The 24,069-nt window shown below is 43.6% G+C and overlaps 1 protein-coding gene across 1 annotated transcript; it reads left to right on the forward strand.

Annotated features, from left to right (window-relative positions):
* The first annotated feature begins 7,546 nt into the window (after positions 1-7,546).
* CHMP7 (charged multivesicular body protein 7) lies at positions 7,547-23,485 on the forward strand. The gene is made up of 10 exons (XM_081843932.1): positions 7,547-7,934; positions 9,708-9,882; positions 11,846-12,031; positions 13,542-13,675; positions 15,505-15,553; positions 16,612-16,731; positions 18,091-18,189; positions 18,807-18,867; positions 20,396-20,581; positions 21,668-23,485. Exons 1-10 carry the CDS (start codon positions 7,645-7,647, stop codon positions 21,730-21,732), a joined length of 1,365 nt encoding a protein of 454 aa, XP_081700058.1. The 5' UTR covers positions 7,547-7,644; the 3' UTR covers positions 21,733-23,485.
* The last annotated feature ends 584 nt before the right edge of the window (positions 23,486-24,069 follow it).

A 24,069-nucleotide genomic window follows, 5' to 3' on the forward strand; every position in this document is an offset into this window, starting at 1 on the left:
ACCACAAGAATCTTTACTGATCATTTGGAAGCTGCTCTGGGAGCCTTTTTAGCAAAAGAAAAGGGAAAGAATGGTTTCCAATCAATTAAACTGTTGCTGCAAAAACAACATAGTCCAGTAGCACCTTAATTTGCAACTCTTAGCAGAGTTGAAGTGACCTGTCCCTCTGGGTCATTGTTACAAAACCAGGAACAAAGCATGCCCAGGCCTCGAATCTACAATCCAAAAGATAGGACAGGATTGTATTGACACACAAAGAGGAAGGGGAAGAGGAGCGGAAAAACCAAAAACAATTCCAGGCATTTACTCCTAAAGTTACGGTCTATAGCCAGCTAGGGTAGGAGTGCATTTGTGTTAGGCCCATCACAGATTTGAGCTGTTGAGACTTTTGTGCTGCCAGCATTTTCTCCTCTGCATCCTGTCACCTGCCTGACTGGCAAGTGAAGGTAAGTATAGAAAAAGTGCCAGGCCTCATCTAGCACCCAGGTGGTCTCCTAGCCAGGTACCAGTGATCCTGACTCTGCTTAGCTTCCTTGACTGGACAGGATGGGGTCTAGGGATGAGCAGCAAGCTGGGCTGTGGGCCTTCGCAAATGCCCAAGGATGCTAAGGTCCAGTGCTGGCCCTGCTGCTATTGACCCTGCTGGGCGGGGCGGGGGGGGGGAAGCTTTATTATCTGTATTATGCTCACCTCTCCCCAGTGGAGCTTAATAACACTTGGTGGTGGTAGGGAGTTTGATTGGAAACTGCTTTACAGTCATTAAAACTAATTTTAGCTCTCATATCACACTAATTTTTGCCCCAGTTCTCTTTAACCTCATCCTCATTCCTGCTTCCTGTATTCCCTAACCCCCAAAAAGAAAATAAAAATTCTTATTGAGATTTTAATTGTACACTCCAGTCCTGGGCTGGATTAACCATTAAGCAAAGTAAGCACATGTTTAGGACATCAAGGGAAGGGGGGCACCACATAATGTTTCCATTGCCAGATTTTTAACATTAATGGTCACCAATTGCTCAGCTGAGCATTCATTTTTTCAGCTGAGGTACATTAAAAATTATGCAACAAGGCAGGTACAGAAGCAGATGTGTTATGTAAGATTAGTTTGGAGGATCTGATCAAAGACTTTGCAATTAGAAAATGTAGGAGAAATTTTGTCAAATATAAATAAAGTGCAAGTATACAAAATAAACTTAGTATGTTTTGTTTTATGTATTTTGAAAAATAAAATTTTATTTTACAGTTTATTATTGTTTATATTTTGAATATTTTGTCTTCACAAAAAGTTTCAATAGACGTAGCAATAATTGGCCATGTTCCCAAGCCTGCTGACTGCAATGTAAACTTTATTTAAATTTCATATTTAGCTTTAGTAGGACTTCTATAGGACTGTATCTGCCCTTGGTGTTCCTAAATGCTGGTGGATCTAAATCTGCAAAGAGAAATTAGCATTATAACACAATTGAAAGTCAATTAACCCCTGATAGTTATTCTAATTTTCTTACCATTCTCCTACCTGTGTCCTGTATATTTAAAGCATATATTGTCTGTGTGATGTTTTGCCTTAATTCCAGTATGTTTTCTCTTTTTTGCATTGTTTATATTGTTATTATTTCATTGTTATCAGATCATTTCTGTAACCTTTAACATATGTTGTGAATCACTCTTTTTATACTGTAAACTGCCTGTGTTCTTCGGGTGAAGGGCGGTATATAATTAAATTGTTAGTAATAATTGAAAATAAAAGATTGGGGAGGGGGTGGAGAGCCCAGAAAATCCTGTTGCCGCCCCATACCTCAAAGCAAGCCCCAACAGCAAGAGTCAGAATTTGTGTCCCCTCCCCTTTGAAATTCCACCTGAAATTGTATCTATAGTGGTACCTAAGGTAAGGACTTAACCTGGGGTACCACTGTATACAGATAAATTAGCATATGCAATTTTCTAAAGGGTATTTGTTGCTGCCATTTATTCCTTTATGGTTTTAACTAACTATATCTGAGTAGTTTTAAAAAGCCTATCTTTTGTTTGCCCCTATATGTTTTGAGTTTCATACTTTAAGCATGACTCGTACCTTAAGGTGACTCATACATTTCTATATACCAGTAAATGAATAGGCACAACAGACCACACGTTCCTTGAGGTGTTCCTTGAGGTGTTGTGCTGGGCAAAACTCCAGCTCGGAATTGTAATGCAGCCAGCATTACATTGATAGACATTTTTGCAGATGGGCAGGGCTGGGATTAGGTTGGCACCACAGGTATGTGGTTTGATTTGGGGGGAACTGATGCTGCTTTGAAGGCTAGCACTATCTGACTGGATGCCAGTTCTCTCCACCCTGCTCAACATGTACATTTGTAGATAAACAGGTACCAAAAAAATGACACAAATCTGCTAGCTGCTCTAACCAAAAATGAAACTGAACTCTGGTGCAGGGGTAGCCAACCTGGTACCCCCAGATGTTGTGGATTGCAGCAGCCTTTCTCCACCTGGTGGCCTCCAGATGTTCTTCTCTACAGCTCCTATCAGTCCCAGCTAGCATGGTCAGGGATGCTGTGAGTCTCTGTCTCAAAACATCTGGAGGGAACTATGTTGGCTGGCCTACTGTATTACAACCTTTCCCAAGCTGGTGCCTTCCACATGTTGGCTGGAGCAGGTGGGAATTATACCCAAAACATCTGGAGGGCATCAGGTTGAGGAAGATCGCAATGGTGGCTCAAAAAAACCCTGCAGCAGGCATGCATTTTAAGAGCATTGCCAGGAAGTTGCATATAATTGTGTCACCAACATCTGTTTGGTGCTTGAATCAATAACCAAGGATCACCAAGAGCTTTATAAAACATCTATGGTTGTTTTCTTAAAGGAAAGCTGGCCCCCAGAAATATGTTTAAATACAGCCAAAAGCAAACCATTTCTTGTGTTTTAGGCCGTAGGCAAGCAAAAAACTTTTTATTTGTATGTGAAACTCAGGCTTCTTTATTATATTATATCCCGTCTTTCCTCCATGGAACTCAAAGCAGAGAGTGATTTCTCCGCCCTCCACTGTTTAGTTTCACAATTCTGTGAGGTAGGTTAGACTGAGAAATAGTGGCTGTGTTCAGATAGCACATTTATGTGGTTATTAATTTATCTGGCCAAATTATATACCACTTAATTAGAGTAGTCTCTAAATACTGTACAAGTAACCAATAAAATAAAATAAAAACCATTTTAAACCATAAAATTGGAATTCATTTAAAATGCCTGTTGGCATTTCAAAGTCTTCAGTAGGCGTACTGATGATGACAAACCATTGCTTGTTATGATGGGAATGCGTCTAGCTTCTCTCCAGGCTCATACTCTCCTCTTCCTCCTTCAGTTCAGCCATAAGGAAGAGCTTACAGAATAGCTTGTGCTGCTGTTTAATGATTACTATAGCTTGTCACCTTGCCGACAAAGGTCTGTATTGTTAAAGCTCTGGTTTTCCCAGTAGTGATGTATGGAAGTGAGAGCTGGACCATAAAGAAGGCTGATTGCCGAAGAATTGATGCTTTTGAATTGTGGTGCTGGAGGAGACTCTTGAGAGTCCCATGGACAGCAAGAAGATCAAACCTCTCCATTCTGAAGGAAATCAGCCCTGAGTGCTCACTGGAAGGACAGATCCTGAAGCTGAGGCTCCAATACTTTGGCCACCTCATGAGAAGAGAAGACTCCCTGGAAAAGACCCTGATGTTGGGAAAGATGGAGGGCACAAGGAGAAGGGGGCGACAGAGAACGAGATGGTTGGACAGTGTTCTCGAAGGTACCAGCATGACTTTGACCAAACTGTGGGAGGCAGTGGAAGATAGGAGTGCCTGGTGTGCTCTGGTCCATGGGATCATGAAGAGTCGGTCACGACTAAATGACTAAACAACAAACAATAAATACAGTGGTACCTCAGGTTAAGTACTTAATTCATTCCAGAGGTCTGTACTTAACCTGAAACTGTTCTTAACCTGAAGCACCACTTTAGCTAATGGGGCCTCCTGCTGCTGCCGCCGCGCTGCCAGAGCACGATTTCTGTTCTCAACCTGAAGCAAAGTTCTTAACCTGAAGTACTATTTCTGGATTCTACCAACTCAAAGACTCAAAGAATTGTAGAGTTGGAAGGGACCACGAAGGTCATCTAGTCCAACCCCCTGCAATGCAGGAATCTTTTGCCCAACCTGGGTCTTGAACCCACAACCCGGTTAGCCGAGTCTGTAACCTGAAGCGTATGTAACCTGAAGTGTATGTAACCCGAGGTACCACTGTAGCTTGTTTAAAACTAGCCTTCTCAGTAGTGGTGCCCGCCTTCCCATCAGACGTCAAACAGATAAGTAACTACAGTATTCAACCTTTAGAAAACATCTGAAGGCAGCTCTGTACAGTACAGTATAGGGAAGGTTTTTTTATGTTTAATGTTTTATTATGTTTTAATATGTGTTGGAAGTTGTCCAGAATGGCTGGGGCAACCCAGACACATGGATGGGGTACAAATAATAAAATTATTAATTATTATTATTAAGACAACTTAAAACAATTGTTTATGAAGCTGGGTGGTTTTCAACAAACCACTGTTTACAATTATGAAGAGTGTATGGTTCAGATCCAGCATTGAACTCCGTTTAATCAAATCAGAAGTGAAAACTCCCCGTCTTATCCTTGTGGCCATGCAGCAGGAGGAGAGTGCAAGTGTGGGGGGAAACTGGGCTTGTTTTCATCACAATAAAAACACACTATGTCTGGATGTGGTGACTGGTCCAAGGTCACCCATGAGCTTCACTGCAGAGATGTACCGTATTTTTCACTCTATAAGACACACTTTTTCCCTCCTAAAAAGTAAGGGAAAATGTTTGTGCGTCTTATGGAGCAAATGCAGGCTGCGCAGCTGTCAAGAGGGATCGTTGTGTAGTGATCCTTCTTGCTGTTTTGGCTTCTATATTTTTTTCTTGTTTTCCTCCTCCCAAAACTAGCTGCGTCTTATGGTCAGGTGCATCTTATAGACTGAAAAATACGGTAAATTGAATCTGGAGCACTCTCACCACTACAACACATTATCACCAACAATCCTGCAAGGGAGCCTTATATTGTAGCTCTATAACACAACTGATGTTTCTTTCTGTTCCCTTCATTTCTTTGCTTCCCTTTCTGCAAGGAATTTAAGTCATTAGTGTGATCTGTTTGAATTATGTGGCAGGGTGCCTATACTGGCCTGGGCAGTATAGAAACAGTTTGTTTGTTTTTTAAAGCCAGAGGTTTATTATTTATCATGCCCATTCAGCTCTTTACTCAGTACAGCCTACCATGTACAGCCATGACGTTGCTGAGCTGAGTCATTCTCTTGACTGGAATTTCCAGCTTCCCAAAGGCCTGTATCAGAGCTTTCCAAACTTTTCATGTTAGTGACACACTTTTTAGACATGCATCATTTTGCAACACAGTACAGTAATTCAGTTTTACTAACAAACCAGAGGTTAAACTAACCCCTTTCCAGCCCTGGCAAGGAGCGTTCATGCAACACACCTACACATTGCAGCTGACACACTAACGTGTCATGACACACAGTTTGGAAAGCTCTGGTTTATACGCTCAAACCTCTACAGGCAATGGATACCAGCAGTTTTATATCCCAGAGTCCGGCTGCTAGACAAAACTTATCTCTCAGATGCAGGCTGGCTGTGCTCCTCACAACTCTCCTAACGGAAACCGTGCAACTGGCTCTCAGCAAGCAAGAGGCATGGGCAAATGAGGGCCAAGCATGGCTGTAGGCAGGATTTATTTTAGGCGGGGCTGCAGAACCGAGTTATCAGTGATGCAATTGGTTAGTTATTATTATTTATTTATTTGCTTTAAAGGGGGCACCTGCCCTCCCCGTAGGCCCATGGGCCCATCTGTTTTCATCTGGTGTCAGTGGGGTTTGTTATGTGGGCCTCAAATACAGGCAGTGTCCCAGCTCTCTCTGGGCCTGTGAGAGAGCCTGTATTTTTAGCTTCATTAACTAGGAAATTCGAAATTTTGGGTCCTGTCCAAACAAGTGTCAAAGTTTTGTAGTTGTTTTGTCAGGAGTTGTAATGGGGACCCTGCATTTAGTAATGAGTAATTGATACATCCTACGAAACTGTGGCACTGGTTTTGGAGGGGATCCAAAATTTCAGGGTTTGTAGTTACTGAAACTCATTTTCCTGAAACATTGGGGAACTTTTTTGTTTCTGTTGGTTTAGAATTCAAGAGAGACAATGGTTTCCCCTCCTAATGGTCTGTTAAAATTAGCATGGCAAAGCTACAGTTTTGTCACCACTAAATATGTAGTGCAATTGTGAATCACCATTTGTACACTTTCACGTTTTGTATAGCAATGCACAATACTTCTTAGGTTAGACTGTTTCAGAAGTATTTTTCTCCATTTATTTGTGTGTGTGTGTGTAGAACGAACGAATTTACAAAAGTAGGGCACATTTCACGGCTCTGCAAAAGCTCATGCCGCTAGTCCTCTTGAAAGCCTAGGGTTGAGATGCTCCCATCAAACACGGGGCGGGAGGGAAGCGCGCACTTCTGAAACCTCCAGCTGTGCCGCCCGCCTGCCTGGTTCACTTTGGAGAGCTATTTTGGGCGATTCCCAGGGCGGAAGTGAGAAAACTACGGAGGAATCCGCCTTTAGCATAGCTGCGCGAGTGTGTTGCTCACACACCCACACATACACAACATGTAGCAGTAAAGGCAGGAATTATTATTCCGGCTAACTTTTAAAAAGTCTTACTTTTTTAGGATTGCTCAGAAATACATGACCCTGTAGATCCAAAGGGACTTTACTCCCAGGTGGGTTGGGTGCAGGATCAAACCCGGGGCGCGCTGATTCAGTTAATCATTTACTACCAACTTAGCTACCAACATTAAAACACGTTATTTAAAACAGTGCAAAACAATTCGCAATCACAAAAAACAAGGCGGGTCCTAGAAATGTGTCGGGGGGGTGTTGTGTATCTTCGGATGAAGGGCGGCATCCAAATTGATGGCATCATCTGCAGCTAAAGAGGCGCGTCTTTGGCTTGGACGGCTGCAGAAAACAAGGCTTCTGCAGTAGGCTGGGCTTTCTGTCGTAACCTGCAAACGTTGTATGAGTTTTTTTTTAAATTATTATTATTGGCCAAGGATCTCAACTCCCCTCTGCCTCGAGGGGGACTACCCTGCTGGGTTGTTGTTGGGAGCCGCGCAGTCGCAGCCCCTTGGCGCTGCGCCACGTGGAAATCCGCGCAGACACAGTTCGCACGTGCAAGTTGGGCCCGGATCTGTCTTTGCCTTGAAGTTTTTCGTATCTGCAGCCCGAAGGGATGACGGGCAGTGCCGCCGAGAGGGCAGTTTTCGCCCCTTTAAAGCATCTCCCGCTCCCCCCCCCCCCGGAAAAAGGCCCGGGGTCGCTTTCTTCCAGCGCTCCCATGACTCGCCCGGGAACCCGGAGGCTCCCACTGCCCGCCCCGAGTGGCGCCTCTAGCCTTTTCTTTTCTCCGCCTTTGGATTCCCGCCAAGCGCCTCGCCCCTCTGTGCGCAGGCCGGACGGGGTGGAAAGGCGCATGCGCCGTCCCACCGACAAGGAAACGTTTGGCCGAGCGAGAGGAGGTAGGCCGCGCCCGAAGCCGGGGGCTCGCCTAGATGTCTTCGCCGGAGGAGGCGCCGGTTGCGCCGGCCGCGGAGGGCGAGCTGCCCCCGGAGTGGGAGACGGACGAAGAGCGCATGGCTTTCCTGTTCTCGGCCTTCAAGCAGAGCCGGGAGGTCAACGCCACCGAGTGGGACAGCAAGATGCTCTTCTGGAGCGAGCTGGTGCTGAAGTGGGGGCGGCGCCGCGGGGGCGTCCGGACCTGCCTGCGGGAGCTGCAGCAGGCCTTCGAGCGGCGGGGCAGCCTCCCCCTGGGCCTGGGCACCGTCCTGCGAGAGCTGCTCAGGTACCGCCCGGCGGCGGGGGGCGGGGGGGGCGGGCTCCCCCCCCCTCTCTCTCTCTCTCTCTCCTGCCCCCCCCCCGCTCAGCCTCCTTCCAGTCTGGCAGCTGTGCCTCTGAGCGCGTGCAGAGGGAAGTTCTTGCCCCGCTGGGCGAGGGTGTGCTTGGGGGAGGACGAAGAAAGAAGGGGGCAAGAGAACACTTCTTGTTTGTTTACACCCTGACTTTTCCCTTGACAGGGACTCAAGGCGGTTTGCAGATAAAAACAACAGCTAAAGAACATGGGGGAAATCCCACAATCATTAAATAACATGATTAAAACTATCAATAACTATAGCTCTCTATGTATCTATCTAAGCTCTTGAAATATACAGATAAGTACAATAAAAACAGCACAGCACCAGCTGTTTCATTAAAAGCAGTCAGTTCCCAAAACCTTGTTGGAACAAGAAAAGCTTCACCTGCTGGCAAAAGGACCATAATATGCGATCTAGTAACCTATTAGTTCAGTTCTATTTAAACACCCATCAAGGCATGACTGCATATTAATGTCAGCCAAAATATTTATGTCGACAGCTAGCAGCTCCGTTCAGCTCAACTCTGTCAAATAATAATAAAAAAATTCCTTCCAGTAGCACCTTAGAGACCAACTAAGTTTGTTATTGGTATGAGCTTTCTTGTGCATGCACACTTCTTCGTTTTGTTTTGACTACGGCAGACCAACACGGCTACCTACCTGTAACTAGATCTGTGTCAAATGATACTGATATTCAGTTTTCTCTCTTGCTTTTTTGTTCTTCTGTAAGGTACTTAGGGAGTCCTTTGCCTAAAGAATGTGGTTAATAAATAAAATTAACTCTGCTGTTGTGAATAAAATTAGCAAAGATTTCTGGATTTCTGGCCATGAGAATTTTACTGGTCTTTAACATCATTATCTTCTTCTCATTATTACTAGTCTTTAACATTCTTGTTTTCCTGCCACTGCTACTCTTCCGGAGGCTGGTGTGCTTCTCTTGTATGCATTTGAGTGACCTTTGCATTAAAAAATTCATGGACTTTAACTCAATTAGGGAATGCACATAACATGTTGGCTAAACAAGTGAAAGGAGAGGTTGTGGATAACTCAGCTCTGCTCCCCCTACAGGGTCCCCAGTAGCTCTCAACACCCTCCAACTATGTTAAGGGCAACTGTAGGCTTTAAGGTGGCACAACATTTACTTACTTACTTACTTACTTTCTCCCATTCTTTTAGGGCCAGCCATTACAAAACATTTTATAATATATATATTTTTAAGAAAACAGAGTAATTAACAAACATAACAAAACTCGACATATTTGTTGTTGTTTAGTCGTTTAGCCGTGTCCGACTCTTCATGACCCCATGGACCAGAGCACGCCAGGCACTTCTGTCTTCCACTGCCTCCCACAGTTTGGGCAAACTCGGCATATTTAGGGAGCTATAATATCCTGGTCCCAAACTGTTCTGAGCTTTGTTTACATCTGGCACCAGAAGTCACCTGGAGCCCACCTTTAATCCAAACATACTTGGAGACCCATTTCTTGTTATTATTACGATATATTTGCATGGTGGTAGTGCTGTTGTTGCCCATCTTTAAGACTACTGCTTTACAGTATCCTCTGCATTTATCATACCCATACTTCTTCAGTACGAGATAGCAGTAGCATGGCAGTCCCAGAAGGCTGATTTTTGTCAATTTAGATAAGTATTCCCTTTGGCTTTGCTGAAACTTACAGCATTTATATATTGCTCTTCCCTCAGACGTGGCAAGTTGCAGAGGGAATCTGACTTCATGACCAGCGTAGACAGCAGCTGGATCTCCTGGGGCGTCGGGGTCTTTATTCTGAAGCCACTGAAGTGGACCCTGTCTAGTGTATTAGGTGACAGCAAAGTGCCAGAGGAGGAGGAAATTCTGATCTATGTGGAGTTACTTCAGGTAGGCTTTCTGATGCTTGGTGATCACATATCATGAGGATGTTGGGGAGAGCTGAGGGTTTCTGTTATGCAATGATAAAAAATATTGTTGAGTGTTTGGGAAACACTTGAGACCTGTAGCTGAAGAGACCTGTACAGTGGTACCTCGAATTAAGTACTTAATTCGTACCAGAGGTCCGTTCTTAACCTGAAACTGTTCTTAACCTGAAGCACCACTTTAGCTAATGGGCCCTCCTGCTGCCGCCGCGCCACCGGAGCACAATTTCTGTTCGCATCCTGAAGCAAAGTTCTTAACCCGAGGTACTATTTCTAGGTTAGCAGAGTCTGTAACCTGAAGCATATGTAACCCGAGGTACCACTGTAGTTGTTTTGATATACAGTGTTACCTCGGTTTTCGAGCGTCTTGGAAGCCAAATGTTTCAGAACCTGAACGCCGAAAACCCGGAAGTAATTGCTTCCGTTTTTGAACGCGCCTCAGAAGTTGAACGGCTTCCGCTGTGTTTTTTCCTTTTTTCTCCATTGAGTTTGCAGACTGCCCTTTGCGCCTCGGTTGTCAAATGTTTCGAAGGTTGAACGGTCTTCCGGAATGAATTATGTTCAACAACCAAGGTACCACTGTATGTTCAGGAAATCACTCAGAGGATCCCTCATGCAGACATACCCCACAGTTCATAGAGCTGTTGTGGATTACAAGGAACATGGATATTTAATGAATGTGTACTGCAAATTCTCCTCATGCTTTTTCAGAGCTCTCTACCATACTTGCATCTTTATACCTTAATGTATTTCTTGTTTAGTTTTAAGTTCAGAGATCTGCTCCCTGTGGTGCAACTTGAACCATGTAAATATAGTTTGGAGTGGCACTTTCCATAATTCCAGGATGTCTTCAGTCAAGCCAGCCAATCACTATGGCTTTAACTCTGCACTAAGAACAGCATATATCTTTCCTATTCAGTATCATCTTGCTTAAATATTCAAGTGACTAATTTTTGAAGAAGCCTATTTTCTCACCCATGTAGGTTGAGAATAGAATAGAATTATTGAATAGAATTATTGCATTTCAATTTGTGATCATATTCTGACTGGGAATCAGTAGGAATCCTTCAGAAAGGGAAGGAAGAGCTGTAGGCCAGCTCACTTCCATAAACACGTTCCATTATATATTTGAGGAAGCAGAGCAATCTGCACCAGATTAGCAGTTCTCCTTCTCATCCTACGACCCTCAAGTGTTATTGTATCTCTGCTTTAATATTTAAGAGTTTCTCCTTTGTTCTTCACACACAGAAACCTTGAAGATGAAGGTAGTCTTAGGGAGCAGCAGAGTGAAGATTAATACTATTTTTAAAAAGCATTTTTATATTGTTCTGCTGAAAAAACTCCCCCAGGTTATTGTTTTTTGAGATCAGTAGTAAACAAGATAGTCCCTGCTCTCAGGCTTTCAACCTAAAAGACATGATACAGTAGGGGAAAGGGACGAAGATGTAAAACAGGTGAACCCAGCCACTCATTTTTATAGTCAAAAGGCTCTTATAATTGCCAGTTTGAATGGAAACAATTTGGAGAAAGAAGGAGCCAAAGTGAGCTGGCCGCTTAGCAGAGTGGCCTTGCTTCTGGTCTCTCCCTGTGCTGCCCATAGTTGTTCTTTAACTGCATACCTTAATTAGACATGTGTGCTGACTTATACTGACTGTTTATTTGCTGCAAGCTAGAGACCAGAAACAGATGGGCTACCGATTATCTAATGATACTCAAATCTAGTCTGTAGCTGAACAGTAAAAACCACTGATCTAAACTGTGGTGTGCTCTGTACTGTATTGTGAATGAGGTTTGAATGTCATCTGTAGAAATGCCTTGCCATTTCTGAGTCAGGTTAGGATATTAAGCAATTCTGGTTTAGTTTGTGCATGGTACCCACAACAGAGGCAGGGAATAAAGAGTTCAGTGCAAATGGTTATTTTCTTTAGGAAAAGGCAGAAGAAGTGTATCATCTCTACCAGAATTCCACACTTTCTTCACACCCTGTGGTTGGCCTGTCAGAGCTGCGTTCCCTGTGCACTAGCATTTGTTCGGACGAAAGGACGTTCTGTCTGGTGCTGCTGCAGCTGCAGAAGGAAAAAAGGGTCACGGTGCTGGAGCAGAATGGCAATAAGGTAGGGTTTTCATATTTTGAAGAGCAAGAAAGAGGACACATTTGCCGACTTCTACTTTTAACTATGAGACTCATTTTACATACCCATGAAAAGGAAAAAGAGGATATATGGCAACCCTAATAAAGAGTTAAAATGTGAGTTGCATTTCTGGGAGTTGTGCCGTCTCTAAATGGAAATAAGTTGGGCCAAATAAAGCCAGTCTTCCATTTGCCTTGCGCTCACTCATTCAGCAGAAGGTTTCCCCCTCTAAAATGAAAACCCAAAGTGGCAATGAAGATATCTGCAGCATTTAAGTGAGACAAGGCAGCATTAAGCTGAATTTGTCATTTCATAATTAAAAGGGAAAACATGGGCTTCTGGGCAGGAGAAGGGTTGGTCATATCCTCATCTATAATATACTGTCACCCCACCTCCTCCAAATAATTCTGAGGTTGTGGGAATTTGAACTTTTTTGGCTATGACGTATGGAGTGAACATGATAGTTGAAAAGGCTTGGTGAGCTCTGGATTGCAGAAATGCCGTGGAGGTCTGCTATTTTCTTCCAATTGTACTTCAGGCAATATCTTGTGCTGCCCTGAAAGTACAAGATAGCTGATTGAGGAGGGGTGGTGGGGTCTACTGTATAGACTTCAAAATGTGGTTCATACTTTTACAGAACTTGGTTAATGCAAGATATTCAGTGTTTCACAAATGAAGATAGAGATATGCTTATAGCAGCGTTGGTGCAAAAATCATTGACTCCCCAAATCTATGTTGCTGAAATGTCTTCTCTGACGGCTGTATTCATCACTTACTCTTCAGTAGACTTCCCTCTTTAGATACCAAGAGGATGTTTGTTCTTTTGGTTAAATATAGGCTAGAAAAAACACATGTTAGCTCATAACATGGGTAGGCAAACTAAGGCCCGGGGGCTGGATCCGGCCCAATCACCCGTAGACGGTCCGGGAATCAGCATGTTTTTACATGAGTAGAATGTGTCCTTTTATTTAAAATGCATCTCTGGGTTATTTGTGGGGCCTGCCTGGTTTTTTTACATGAGTAGAATGTGTGCTTTTATTTAAAATGCATCTCAGGTTATTTGTGGGGCATAGGAATTTGTTAATTTTTTTCCCTTTCAAAATGTAGTCCAGCTCCCCACAAGGTCTGAGGGACCTACTGCTGAAAAAGTTTGCTGACCCATGTCCTACAATTTGTTAGCAACATATTCAAATAGGGTGTGTGTGGAATGACAGCTTGAGTGCTACATCCTGCCTTAATGGTCATGCATGTGCTTTTACATATTTGCACTAGAGATAAGATGCATCCACCTCGCAGCTCACATTTTAATTTCTGTCATCCAGGGAAAAAGATGTTGAAACCTGAAGAAGTCCAGCAACTCTAATAAAGTATCTCTAAAATACAAAAATAGGGATGTATACTGGAAAGCAGAAAGTCTCCCTGGGAAATAAGAGACAATTGGACCTTAAGATGATGGGATGAGATCTTATGTCATAATGAAATTCTCTTTCAGATAATGAAATTTGCTCGAGGTCTTCATACCAAAGTATCTCCAGTGAATGATGTTGACATTGGGGTTTATCAGCTCATGCAAAGTGAACAGCTGCTGTCTCAGAAAGTGGAGTCCCTGGCACAAGAAGCAGAGAGGTAATATGGGTGTGTGTCCTTTACATCCTTAAAGCTGTCAGTTATGTCACAACTCATGCATTGCTGAGCTGTGGTCCTTCAGGCAAGGGGCATCTTTTAATCAATTTTTATTAAAAGTTTCCCACATCAAATACAATAAAAGCCAAACTAATCTAGAGAAAAGAGATAAGAAAAAAAGAAGAATAAGAATATAAAGAAGAAGAAAGAGAAGGAAAAAAGAGAAAGTGAATACAAAGCCCTTATCAGAGTTATATCTTAACCCTTTATCCACACACAGAAGAGTGAACCCTCCCAGCTCTCACCTGTGTGCTTCCCCTTTCCCCAGCCTCCCACCATGGGAGAGTCTCTCTACCCTGCTCTTCACACAGGGCCCCCCATCTTCCGCCCACCACCTTCCTGTGTGTATCTTCATTAATCCAAAATAGGGAACTTCAAAAAGCAAAGCATAAATGTAGATAGAATTAACCAAAGAAAAACAAGAATTGGAGATCATAGAAAGAAAAGAAAAGAAAAAGAAGGGCAATTGTGTATATGACAGTTATTCAAAGTATGCACTCCAGGATAACAATCTAACTGTATTATACAGCTGTTTCTCAATCTGCTAGGTGTTGTTTTTTCAATCTTCCATCCCGTTCATCTCAAATTCACCTTTTCCTATGCAAAAGTCAAAAAGTAGCTCTTCAATTATTATAATTAAATGTCTTAAATAGTCCTCCAATCCAATATGATGAATTTCTCCCCAACGGTTCTGAGAAATCTAAAAAGCGTAATAGTCCGTATTAATTTGCTTGTTGTGTCTTCATTACTTTGTACAGTGGTACCTCTAGATGCGAACGGGATCCGTTCCGGACCCCATTCCCATCTAGAAGCAAACGTAACCCGTGTCTGCGTGTGCGCGGGTCACGTTTCGCTGCTTCTGCGCATGATGTCATTTTGAATGTCTGTGCATGTGCAAGCGGCGAAACCTGGAAGTAACGCGCTCCGTTACTTCCGGGTTGCCGCAGAGCGCAACTCGAACACACTCATCCCGAAGCACATTCAACCTGAGGTATGACTGTACTCAGTTCCATATATTTCAGTCCCATTTCCTGTTGACCATGCTTACTCTTAACTTAAAGGAAAAAGGAAAAATCCTTCTACTTTTTCCATTTTTCATCGAAACCAATTGTCAAGAGCTTTATTCACTTCAATTTGTGCACATGGCCCTTTCTCTCTCAGTTCCATCTCTGCCATCTCTGGTTCTCTCTTAATGTCCATGTTCATAAATCCATTCATTTATTCCGGCATCACAACAACATCTTTCAATTCATCATCTGCTGTTATCCATTTTGCCTTTACCTTCTCATATTCCATCAGAAGAGGATCCATCTCTTTTTCCACAGGTCCTGTGCGTTCTTTAGTCTGATGCATCTCTGATCCAATCTCTTTGAATGTTCAATGCATCTCAGCTCTTAATTTTGTCAGCTGTTCATCCAGCAGCCGCTGCATGACACCAACAGTAGATGAGGCATTTAGCTTTGCCTTTGCCATATTGGGTTCTATTCATCTCCCCCTTTGGCAGTCTCTGCATCCAGGAACTTGTGCATGTTCAGGCAAGGGGCATCTTCACTGCTGAACTACAGTTAAGGCATTTGGTAAATCATGATCTTGTTTTTATAAAGCTTCTTTATAAAAGGGTACAAAAAATATGAGCTGAGCAGATCTACAATTGCTTCAGTAGTGATACTGAGATGCCCCACGTGTGGGGCTACAATCTCCCATCGGTCTAAGAATGACCACCTAATACGTAATAAATAAGAAACTGAGCTGCTTACACTTTGCCTTTGTAGATGTAAAGAGGAGGCCCGGAGTGCATGTAGAGCTGGGAAAAAGCAGCTGGTAAGTCCTGTGTTTTCTTAACTAGGCAACCAAAAGTTGTGTGGGATGTGTACGTCCAAAGCCAACCTGCTACAAAGGTCATGTGTTTTCGTGAGTTTAGCACATGGGTGGGCAAACTAAGGCCTGGGGGCCAGATCCGACCCAATTGCCTTCTAAATCTGGCCTGCGGACAGTCTGGGAATCAGCGTGTTTTTACATGAGTAGAATGTGTGCTTTTATTTAAAATGCATCTCTGGGTTATTTGTGGGGCATAGGAATTCATTCATTTCCGCCCCTCAAAATATAGTCCGGCCCCCAACAAGGTCTGAGGGATAGTGGACTGGCCCCCTGCTGAAAAGGTTTGCTGACTCCTGGTTTAGCACTTGTCAAGCCTCTTGCTGAGGTCGAAGGGCATCTTACTGCAGCACAAGAACCTTTTCAGGAGCATACATTAGCTCATTTTGTAGTATGAGGTCTAATGTGTCTTCTGTCAAGGTACTGCTTCGTTTATAAAATTGTTGTGCTTTCTTGCATGTTCAGAGCACAGCCTCTTCTTTTTACTTTACTTGTTTACTCTTATTACTTTACCTGTTGAATATTTTTGGTGACAAAAATAATTGTTACCATTCAATGATAGTGTTGAAATAAACAAAACCCTCTTCCTTTTTTTTGCTTTGAGAAACAATGCTGCCTTACTTGTACCACTTAGGCACTTCAGAAGAAACATACACACAAAGTAAATTGTACCAACAAGGTACTTTCCCCTGCATCTATAGCAGAAGCTGACAGTTTCAGGACTTTTCTCTGTAACTTGCTAAATGCTGTGCATTTCACTCTCCAGCACTGAGATGCACATTTACCTTAAAAAAACACAGCAACAGGGGCAATTACTTCTCCCTCTCTCCCAGCAGCAAGCAGACAAATGCAGTCTTAAGGACATTCATTCACTTAGCTGGATAAGCTTTGAGGGGAAGACAACCACTGTGCATGTCCTCCTGCAATGAGATGACTGTTTTAAATAGGGAGTTATTTCAGGCTGCTCTTGATGGTTCATCAAAACTGTGCCTTTATGTTCTTAGGCACTTAGGTCTTTGAAATCAAAACGAAGAACAGAAAGACGTATTGCAGAACTTCACTCCAAGCTGGACGTAGTACAAGGCATCCTGGACCGGATCTACGCCTCTCAGACAGATCAGATGGTATTCCTTTACTGATGTGTCGCCATTGACTCTGCTTTGCTCTGTTTAATTCTTCTGTCTAAGATTTCTGCTTGAAGATCTGCTTTATGTTGGAAATACACATTCTTTCCACTGCAGTGTTGACTGATTTGTCAGTCTGGGGCTTGTTCACACACTTCTTACCTCTTGCAGCTATAATGGAGGTAGCCAATGTGGTACTACTGTCCAGGTATTACAGTCCAGGTCAGCATGACAGATAGTCAGGCCTGTTGGGAACTGTACTCTAGCAGCATCTAGAAGGCATCAAATGGTCTTTCCTGTACTCAAGTATTTCTTCCTTTCTATCTCTCTGCTTCTCTTCCTGACACAGAGCATGCATTGGCTTTGGCACATCTATGGCCGGTTGATCCCCATTTGCCTGTTGTTGTGTGTCACTGCTGTTAGCAAGATGCCTCAGTAGACATGTGTTTCATTCTAGAAGCTTTGTAAATTATAAACTTTAGACATTGGCAGTAGTACTTCTTGGCAGATTTACCCAGTAACTTAAACTCACATAGTATTTAATTTATAGGGTAGGATATTTATTGATGTACATACACATCATCAGTGAGGAATTGCTCAGTAATGATAAACATTTTCTTGATCTGGGAGAATTAGCTGATTAATTCTAACCAAGCAGAAGCATGCAAAGCGTAAAAGGAAATGGAATTGTGTTTATAAAGCACAGCTTGGAAGGCATGCTAACCTGCTCTCTCACTGGGCTCACTTTGCATACTAAGCCTCAGTCTAGGCCTAATCAGGCCTGCGGCAGAGCGGACCAGTGAGTGGCTTCTGAAATACGGACACAAGTGAAGATAGGAAAAAGGAACAGATGTGGAGGCTACAATTTGTAGTGAAAGTACCTGTGGAAGACAGGATAGGGAGCAAGCTTGGTGGAGAATCCTGAAGAAGAAAGAACTGGGTGCACTGAAACTCCTGAGTCCTTCAGAAAAATGTTGAAGAAAGTAAGAGGTCCTGAAAGTGGCTCCTCTGCAAAAGTTCACTGTCCCAAGCATATGGCTTGCAAAATATTTCAGTTGAGATTACAACCTTAACTCGACCACGAAAGTAGGCAATATTGAGGTGGAATGCCTGCCAGAATCAGTATTATTTATTATTTATTTAGAGCATTTATATCCTGTTCTTCAGCCCAAAAGGCTCCCTGAGCAGCTAACATGAAATTAAAACAAGACACTCCCTAACCACAGACTTACTTACTTACTTACTTACTTACAAACAAACAAACAAACAAATAAATAGACTATTTAAAAAGGTGAAGAACTGCAACAATTACTGAAAATACTTGTAAAATAACAGGCTATTCTCTTTCCTCCCAATAAGGTATTTAATGCTTACCAGGCTGGAGTTGGAGCTCTGAAGTTATCCATGAAAGATGTCACTGTGGAAAAGGCAGAGAACCTGGTGGATCAGATTCAAGAGGTACTATAAAGAGGAAAAACAAATAATCTCTATACAAGTGTTAGTTAAATGAGAATCACATTCGTGCTGCAGGTTGCTTCTTAGCTTTCTGTTAAGTGATTTTTTCCATATCTGCCTTTGCTTAACCCCCTTAGCAGGCTTTATTTCAGATGCCAGGGTGGTGTAGTGGTTAGAGCAGGGGCCAATGATCTCCCTCCAGTCCTCTGTCTGGCCCTTCAGACTCTCCTCGATCTACACCCCTCACTGGCTCTGCTGCACATTGTCCTGCAGTTATTTTGGAATCTGTCCTTGTAACTGCAATAATGGAGAGATGTAAGTGTAGAACCCTCTGAACTGTTTGTGACGAGACTGTAGTCATTGGAAGGTTGCCCATGGGGGGATGCGTCCCTCAGGCTTGAAAAATGTTCCCTAGCCCTGAACTAGAGTGTTGTACTCGGCTAGGGAGAGCCAGGTTCAAATCCTTGCTGAATTGCTGTGGACAAATCACTATGGTCTAGCTTAGCCTGCCTTGCAGGATCATTGTGGGATTAAAATGAAGGATTTGATGTGTGCCGACTGAGCTCCTTGGAAGGTGGATTAAAAGTGTAATAAATGGCAGTATCTGCTGCTTTTTTCAGCTTTGTGACACCCAGGATGAAGTAGCGCAAACCTTAGCAGGAGTTGGAATCAATGGCTTAGGTGAGTCCAAACTCTTAAGCCTCCAAACCCTTTTTGTTAGGTTTTCTACCTTACAACCTCATATTCAGACATTTGAACAGAATCTTCCTCAAATGGTGGTGCTGGTCTGCATGGTGGGAATTGTAGTCCAAAATATCTGGAGGACAGTGGCCTAGCATGGGTTGCCAGTGCTCTAGGCAAGGCAAGTATTGCGCCCTCTAACCTGTGAGGAGAAGCAATCCTACATCACAGGATTGAGGAAAAAGTTTGGGGAGCCCCACCATGCGAGAGTCTGTCCCTACTCTGCACTTGAGGGATATGGGGCATCTAGGACCAACTGCTGACATCACAGGTTATGGTGAGCACAGAGTAACCCTTCAGATGGGAGAAGCACTCCAGTGGTGCAAACCCTCTCCCTGTCGGCATGCACTCTGCACAAGCGCTGTGGCTCCTTCCTTTTCGTGCACCTGAGGAGAGCCCCACACTTGGAGAAAAGGTGGTGGTGACGGTGGATTTGGTTTCAAAGAGCGGCATGTGGCAGCGGAGTGCCGGGCCGCCAGGGCTGTCCTTGAGTGGGCTGGGCAGCACTATCCCCACTGGAGTGGGCTGAAGCGAGTGGGAGTGTCTCTGCCAAGGCTCAGGACAATGAGTGGAGGAAGCTGGCAGCAGGCAGGACGGAGGTGCTGGCTGCCACTTGACCATCAAAGCGTCTTCATGCAGCACTGCTGCTGTTGCCAAGCAGAGCCATGGAGCAGTGGCAGGACATGCATCCATGCCTCCTCAGGCTGGGGTCGTGTCTTGCTGCCCGCCTGCCTCCCCCAACAAGGTGCTCGCTGCCAGCCTGGTGCTGCCTGACAGTGAGTTGAGGTGACCCACTTGTAGCTGGTGCTGGTGCAGCAGACCTGGGCTTGAATGGGAGAAAAAGGTGAACGAAAATTCCAAGGGTCCAGTGCATGTGTTGCACACAGACACATTCCCCCCCCCCCCCTGCACACACAGAAGGAAGCCTTGAGGGCTTCGTCCTTTTGCCATAGTGGTGGCGAGGATCAGTTTTGCGAGCAGAAAGAAAACTTTGAGAAAGGAGCTGAGCCGCCACAGTAGCTGAGGCTTGGAGGTGGGGAAGCATCCCTTACCCAACTGGCCACCCACCACATACTTGCCTGAGGAAACCTAGTTGGGACAGGCTGACATAGTGCCTCTTGTGGTCTGTAAAAGGCATGAGTGAGGTGGGTCCCATTCCCAACTGTAATATATTGCCACTATTTGACGATTTTTTTGTTAGGAAAAACAACGAGAGCGCATTCTCAGTAGGGCTGAGCAGAATAAGAGAACCTTCTTCAAGCTCTTGCCCTTCTTACAGATCTTAAGAAGGTTATAGTACATCTTACAGCTATGTGTCCTGGAGCTGATCTCTCTTGTTGAGCATGTCTTCTAATCCTATGTGCAGTTAGTAGGGAATAGGCACTGTTGTACTCTGTGGGACTTCATTCTGAGTAAATTCACCAGCAGCCCAAACTGTATGTTACACTGGAATGTATTTGTTCTCCAGTATCAGAAGCTGATGCCGAGGAACTGGAAAAGGAGCTGGACACTCTTCTCCTGGACTCCTCAAAAGATCTTCTGGACCTGCCTTCCGTTCCACAGAAGCCACTGTTTCCTACGTCCGTAGTGCTTCCTAGCCTCTCAGATGCTGAGCTTGAAGCAGAGTTGGAAAAGCTCACTCATTCAGTTGGAGGTATGTTTCTGTTATATTGTTTTCCAGAGTCTAATGTCTTGAAGACCCAGTTTGCAAATCCCAGTAAACTATAGCTAATTGACAACCATGAATGTGCTACTTGGCTTCTTAATTAATGCATTAATTCCAAGCATTAATGCATGGAAGAAAGAAGCCACAATTTCTGGCATTGCATTATGTTCGAACTGGAGGTTGTGGTCGGTTTTGCTAACAAGCCACAATCTGTAGCCATGATTTATTCTTTGCTTACTGAAAGTGATTTGTTTGAGCAAAACAAACCACAGTCCCTGGTTTGGACATGATGCACAACCAGGGATTGTTGTTTGCTTTCCCTTCAGCCTAGTGGGGAAAAGCAAAGGTGGCACAGTCAGCATGTTTGTGGTGAACTATTGTGGCATGCAAACGAGGCCAAAACTTGTAGACATCACACCAGCAGGCTCCCTGCAGAGGGTTATGCTCTCTTTCTTCCCAAGTGTGTTACTCTGGGCTTCTTAGCTAAGTTGATTGCATGCCAGTACAGAATTCTTTTTCTAGAGGATAATTAAAAGGACCTGAATCTTGTTCAGTTCCACGCCTCTCTCTAGCTGCCCTGGTAGTGTCCTTCCAACTCCTAAAGCTCCTTGTGCTACACAGTCATCTCATTTACCCTCTGAGAATAAAAATTGCTGCTTCTCTGTTGCCCTTTTTAGGATTTAAATCTGAGCTTGGATGCAAAGGTGCATGAAGGCTGGTAGGCCAGGCATTCCCTGGCCACAGGTGGGAGGCCTACCCAAAGACTTGGGTGTGTAGTAGACGTGGCCTATTGTCATAGATCCATAGGGGCAGACCTTCCTGCTTTCTGGCTTTGAAAATCTCTTACATCCAACTAAGGAGCAAGAGCTTTTTAGCAGGGGGTATGCATATACTTTGTTATTTATGTAATTGTCAGTGGAAATGGTGCTTTACAAAATAATAAAAAAGACAGGCCTCTTCCCCACAAGCTTAACAATGTAAAATTTTAATTGAGTTGTTGTTATGCATACTTAAATTTGCTTCTACCGCTGTTGCAAGGGTGTTTGACCGTCTTCCTTTTTGCATCATTTACAGGATTGGCACTAAAGACTGACTCAAAGGCCTCTGAGCCCAAAGGAGCTCTGGAACTGCATCTCTAATGACTCAATACCACCTTCGTGCTATGATGATGTCTTAAATTTTGGTGATCGTAACTACAAAAGTAACTTGTGGAATGTGGGCTTATGTCCCCCCCTTGCTAGATGGCACTTTTGTAAGAGACAAGATGTACCTGCCATGACAATCCATCATCTTTCAAACAGATCCCAACTGCTGTTGCTGTTGTCTTTTCAGTGCCAAACTACAGTGTCTCCGGTTGACATGTTCACCTGTGTTGCCAGTCATGGTTGCCCTTCCCTGGCAAGTTGACACTCCTGCTGAGATTTTAACTTGTCACACGACACTCTGAAGGCCCTCTTTCCACTACGTGAAACTGAACCTAGTTGTGCCAGCTTTGGGGAGAATCAGAAATGCAATAGGATCACAGCATTCCTGGCATCCAGCTGTTCTGTGTGTCTGTGCAAAACACTTGCTGCACATGAGAAAGATACTGACTCTGGTAGCTCTCGCTGGGCAACAGGCACACACACACACATGTTGATGGTCTTTCTGTTCTTCCTTATCTGTGTTTGCACGATGTGGACAACATAGATGTGTGACAGTTTTATTGTAGGAGACTTTTTGTTGCTGTTTCCACAAGGGGGTAGTATCTGCAAGCACAAAATGCCACGTAACCCTTTTTCAACAATAGTAGTATAGCCTTAAATGGGACCTGCAAAGAATTCTAAAATGTAGGGGTTTACGGCTTTTTGTTGCTGCTTGACGATTATAATCTTTTGATGTTTAAGAAAGTACTTTTCAGTTTATTTGTAGGAAGAGCAAGTAACATTTAACTTCTGCTTTGGTGGAATGCTCCCTTTAATACTTCTGAGAGATTTAGGGTGAGCTTTTTAGCCAGAAATTTACAGATGATGGCTTCATATCTTCTGGGAGGCTATTCAATCATGTATGTTGGAAGACCTTTAAAAATGGCAGAGCTTTGGATTGATATCTCTGCATCTGATGTATTTATTGGGGAGAGTTGCTGTTTCCTTTTAACACAAAAAATGTTGATGGAATGCAGGATGGAAAAGCTAGTGGGCCAGTGCCAGTTAGCCTATTGAGATGACTTTTATTCATCTGGGGGGAAATGCAGTTCTTGCCCTCTGCAGAACACCTTTTACAAAGTAAATTATATTCTGAGTAGAGCCATTGAAGTGAATTAACTAGAGTTAGTTGTATGTAGGACTAGCATTGAATGCAGCACTATGAGACAGGCCTGCACTTTTTCTGGATGGAAGTTGTTTTCCAGCCACATTAACTGCAAAAGGAAAAAGTGGCGCTTTGCTTGTGTGTCTGTGCACTGCATGAAGCACACAGGTGGTGGGAACCATTTATATAATGAGAAACTGTGGGTCAGTAGTGGCTGTTGGTAAACTTGCAGCCTATTCCAAGACTGAGTATACACTCTAAAGCACAATGGTCTGGATGGTGTTTGCTGCTGAGTGAGCTGTGATTCAGGAAAAGTGAAGCAAAATGTTTTTTTCAAGGAAGAGATCTGCCTAAATTGGAGGTGGGAGAAACAGCTGGCCTTGTCTCCTCAGTGTGCTGTGCTAGAATCAATACTTTGCTGATTCCCCCAAGACACTTTTTCTGAAGGCAGATGGCAAATGGGAGTTGCATTGAATAATTTTAATGCCATAATCATTTGTTAGAAAAACAGTTAAGGGGGGGGGGGAGGTAATCAATCTTTAAAATAACCAATGATGTAATAAAGGGGAGGAAAGTCTTCAGTTCCTCTCTATTGTTGTTTAACATGCTTCACTTTGCATATTATTCTCCCTTCATGGTTTTGTTTATTTGAAGCAGACTGTCCATTTAGATATAATGAACAGGGCTTCGAGAACGCAGCCCTTTGAACAATCAGTATATTGGATTCCATGATGCATCTAAACCTTTTCTTGTCTCGTAATGAGATCTTCTCTGTTGCCTCTAGCTGGAGTTGCTATTTACACTTTAATTTCATACGGTGTGCTTTTTCCTTTGCTACTTTTGGACAGTGATCCTCATTACAGATGTAGCTTGATTTTTTTTTTGTACAAAACTAAAGGAAAAAATGGTGCCTCAAAATTGCGGAAATGCCAGCTATAGGACTGTTGAGTCTTGCTGTGAATCACAGAAATGTCTGGGTTCAGGTGTGCTGAAAAGAGTTAGAAAGCTGACAGCATTCCTGGTTTCTAGAGCTGAACTAAATGTGATGTGTGGTCCGTAGTTCAGCATTGCATAGCTTCTCTTTCACAGATAGCTGAAGTGGGGACCTCTGAACTGAAATGGGGTCATAGTGGGGGTGAGAGATTTTATTAACCCTTTGCTCCTGCACTTGTTGACCTGATTGAAAT

The sequence above is a fragment of the Podarcis erhardii genome (assembly GCF_964252035.2).
Source record: "Podarcis erhardii genome assembly, chromosome: 16".
Taxonomy (NCBI): domain Eukaryota; kingdom Metazoa; phylum Chordata; class Lepidosauria; order Squamata; family Lacertidae; genus Podarcis; species Podarcis erhardii.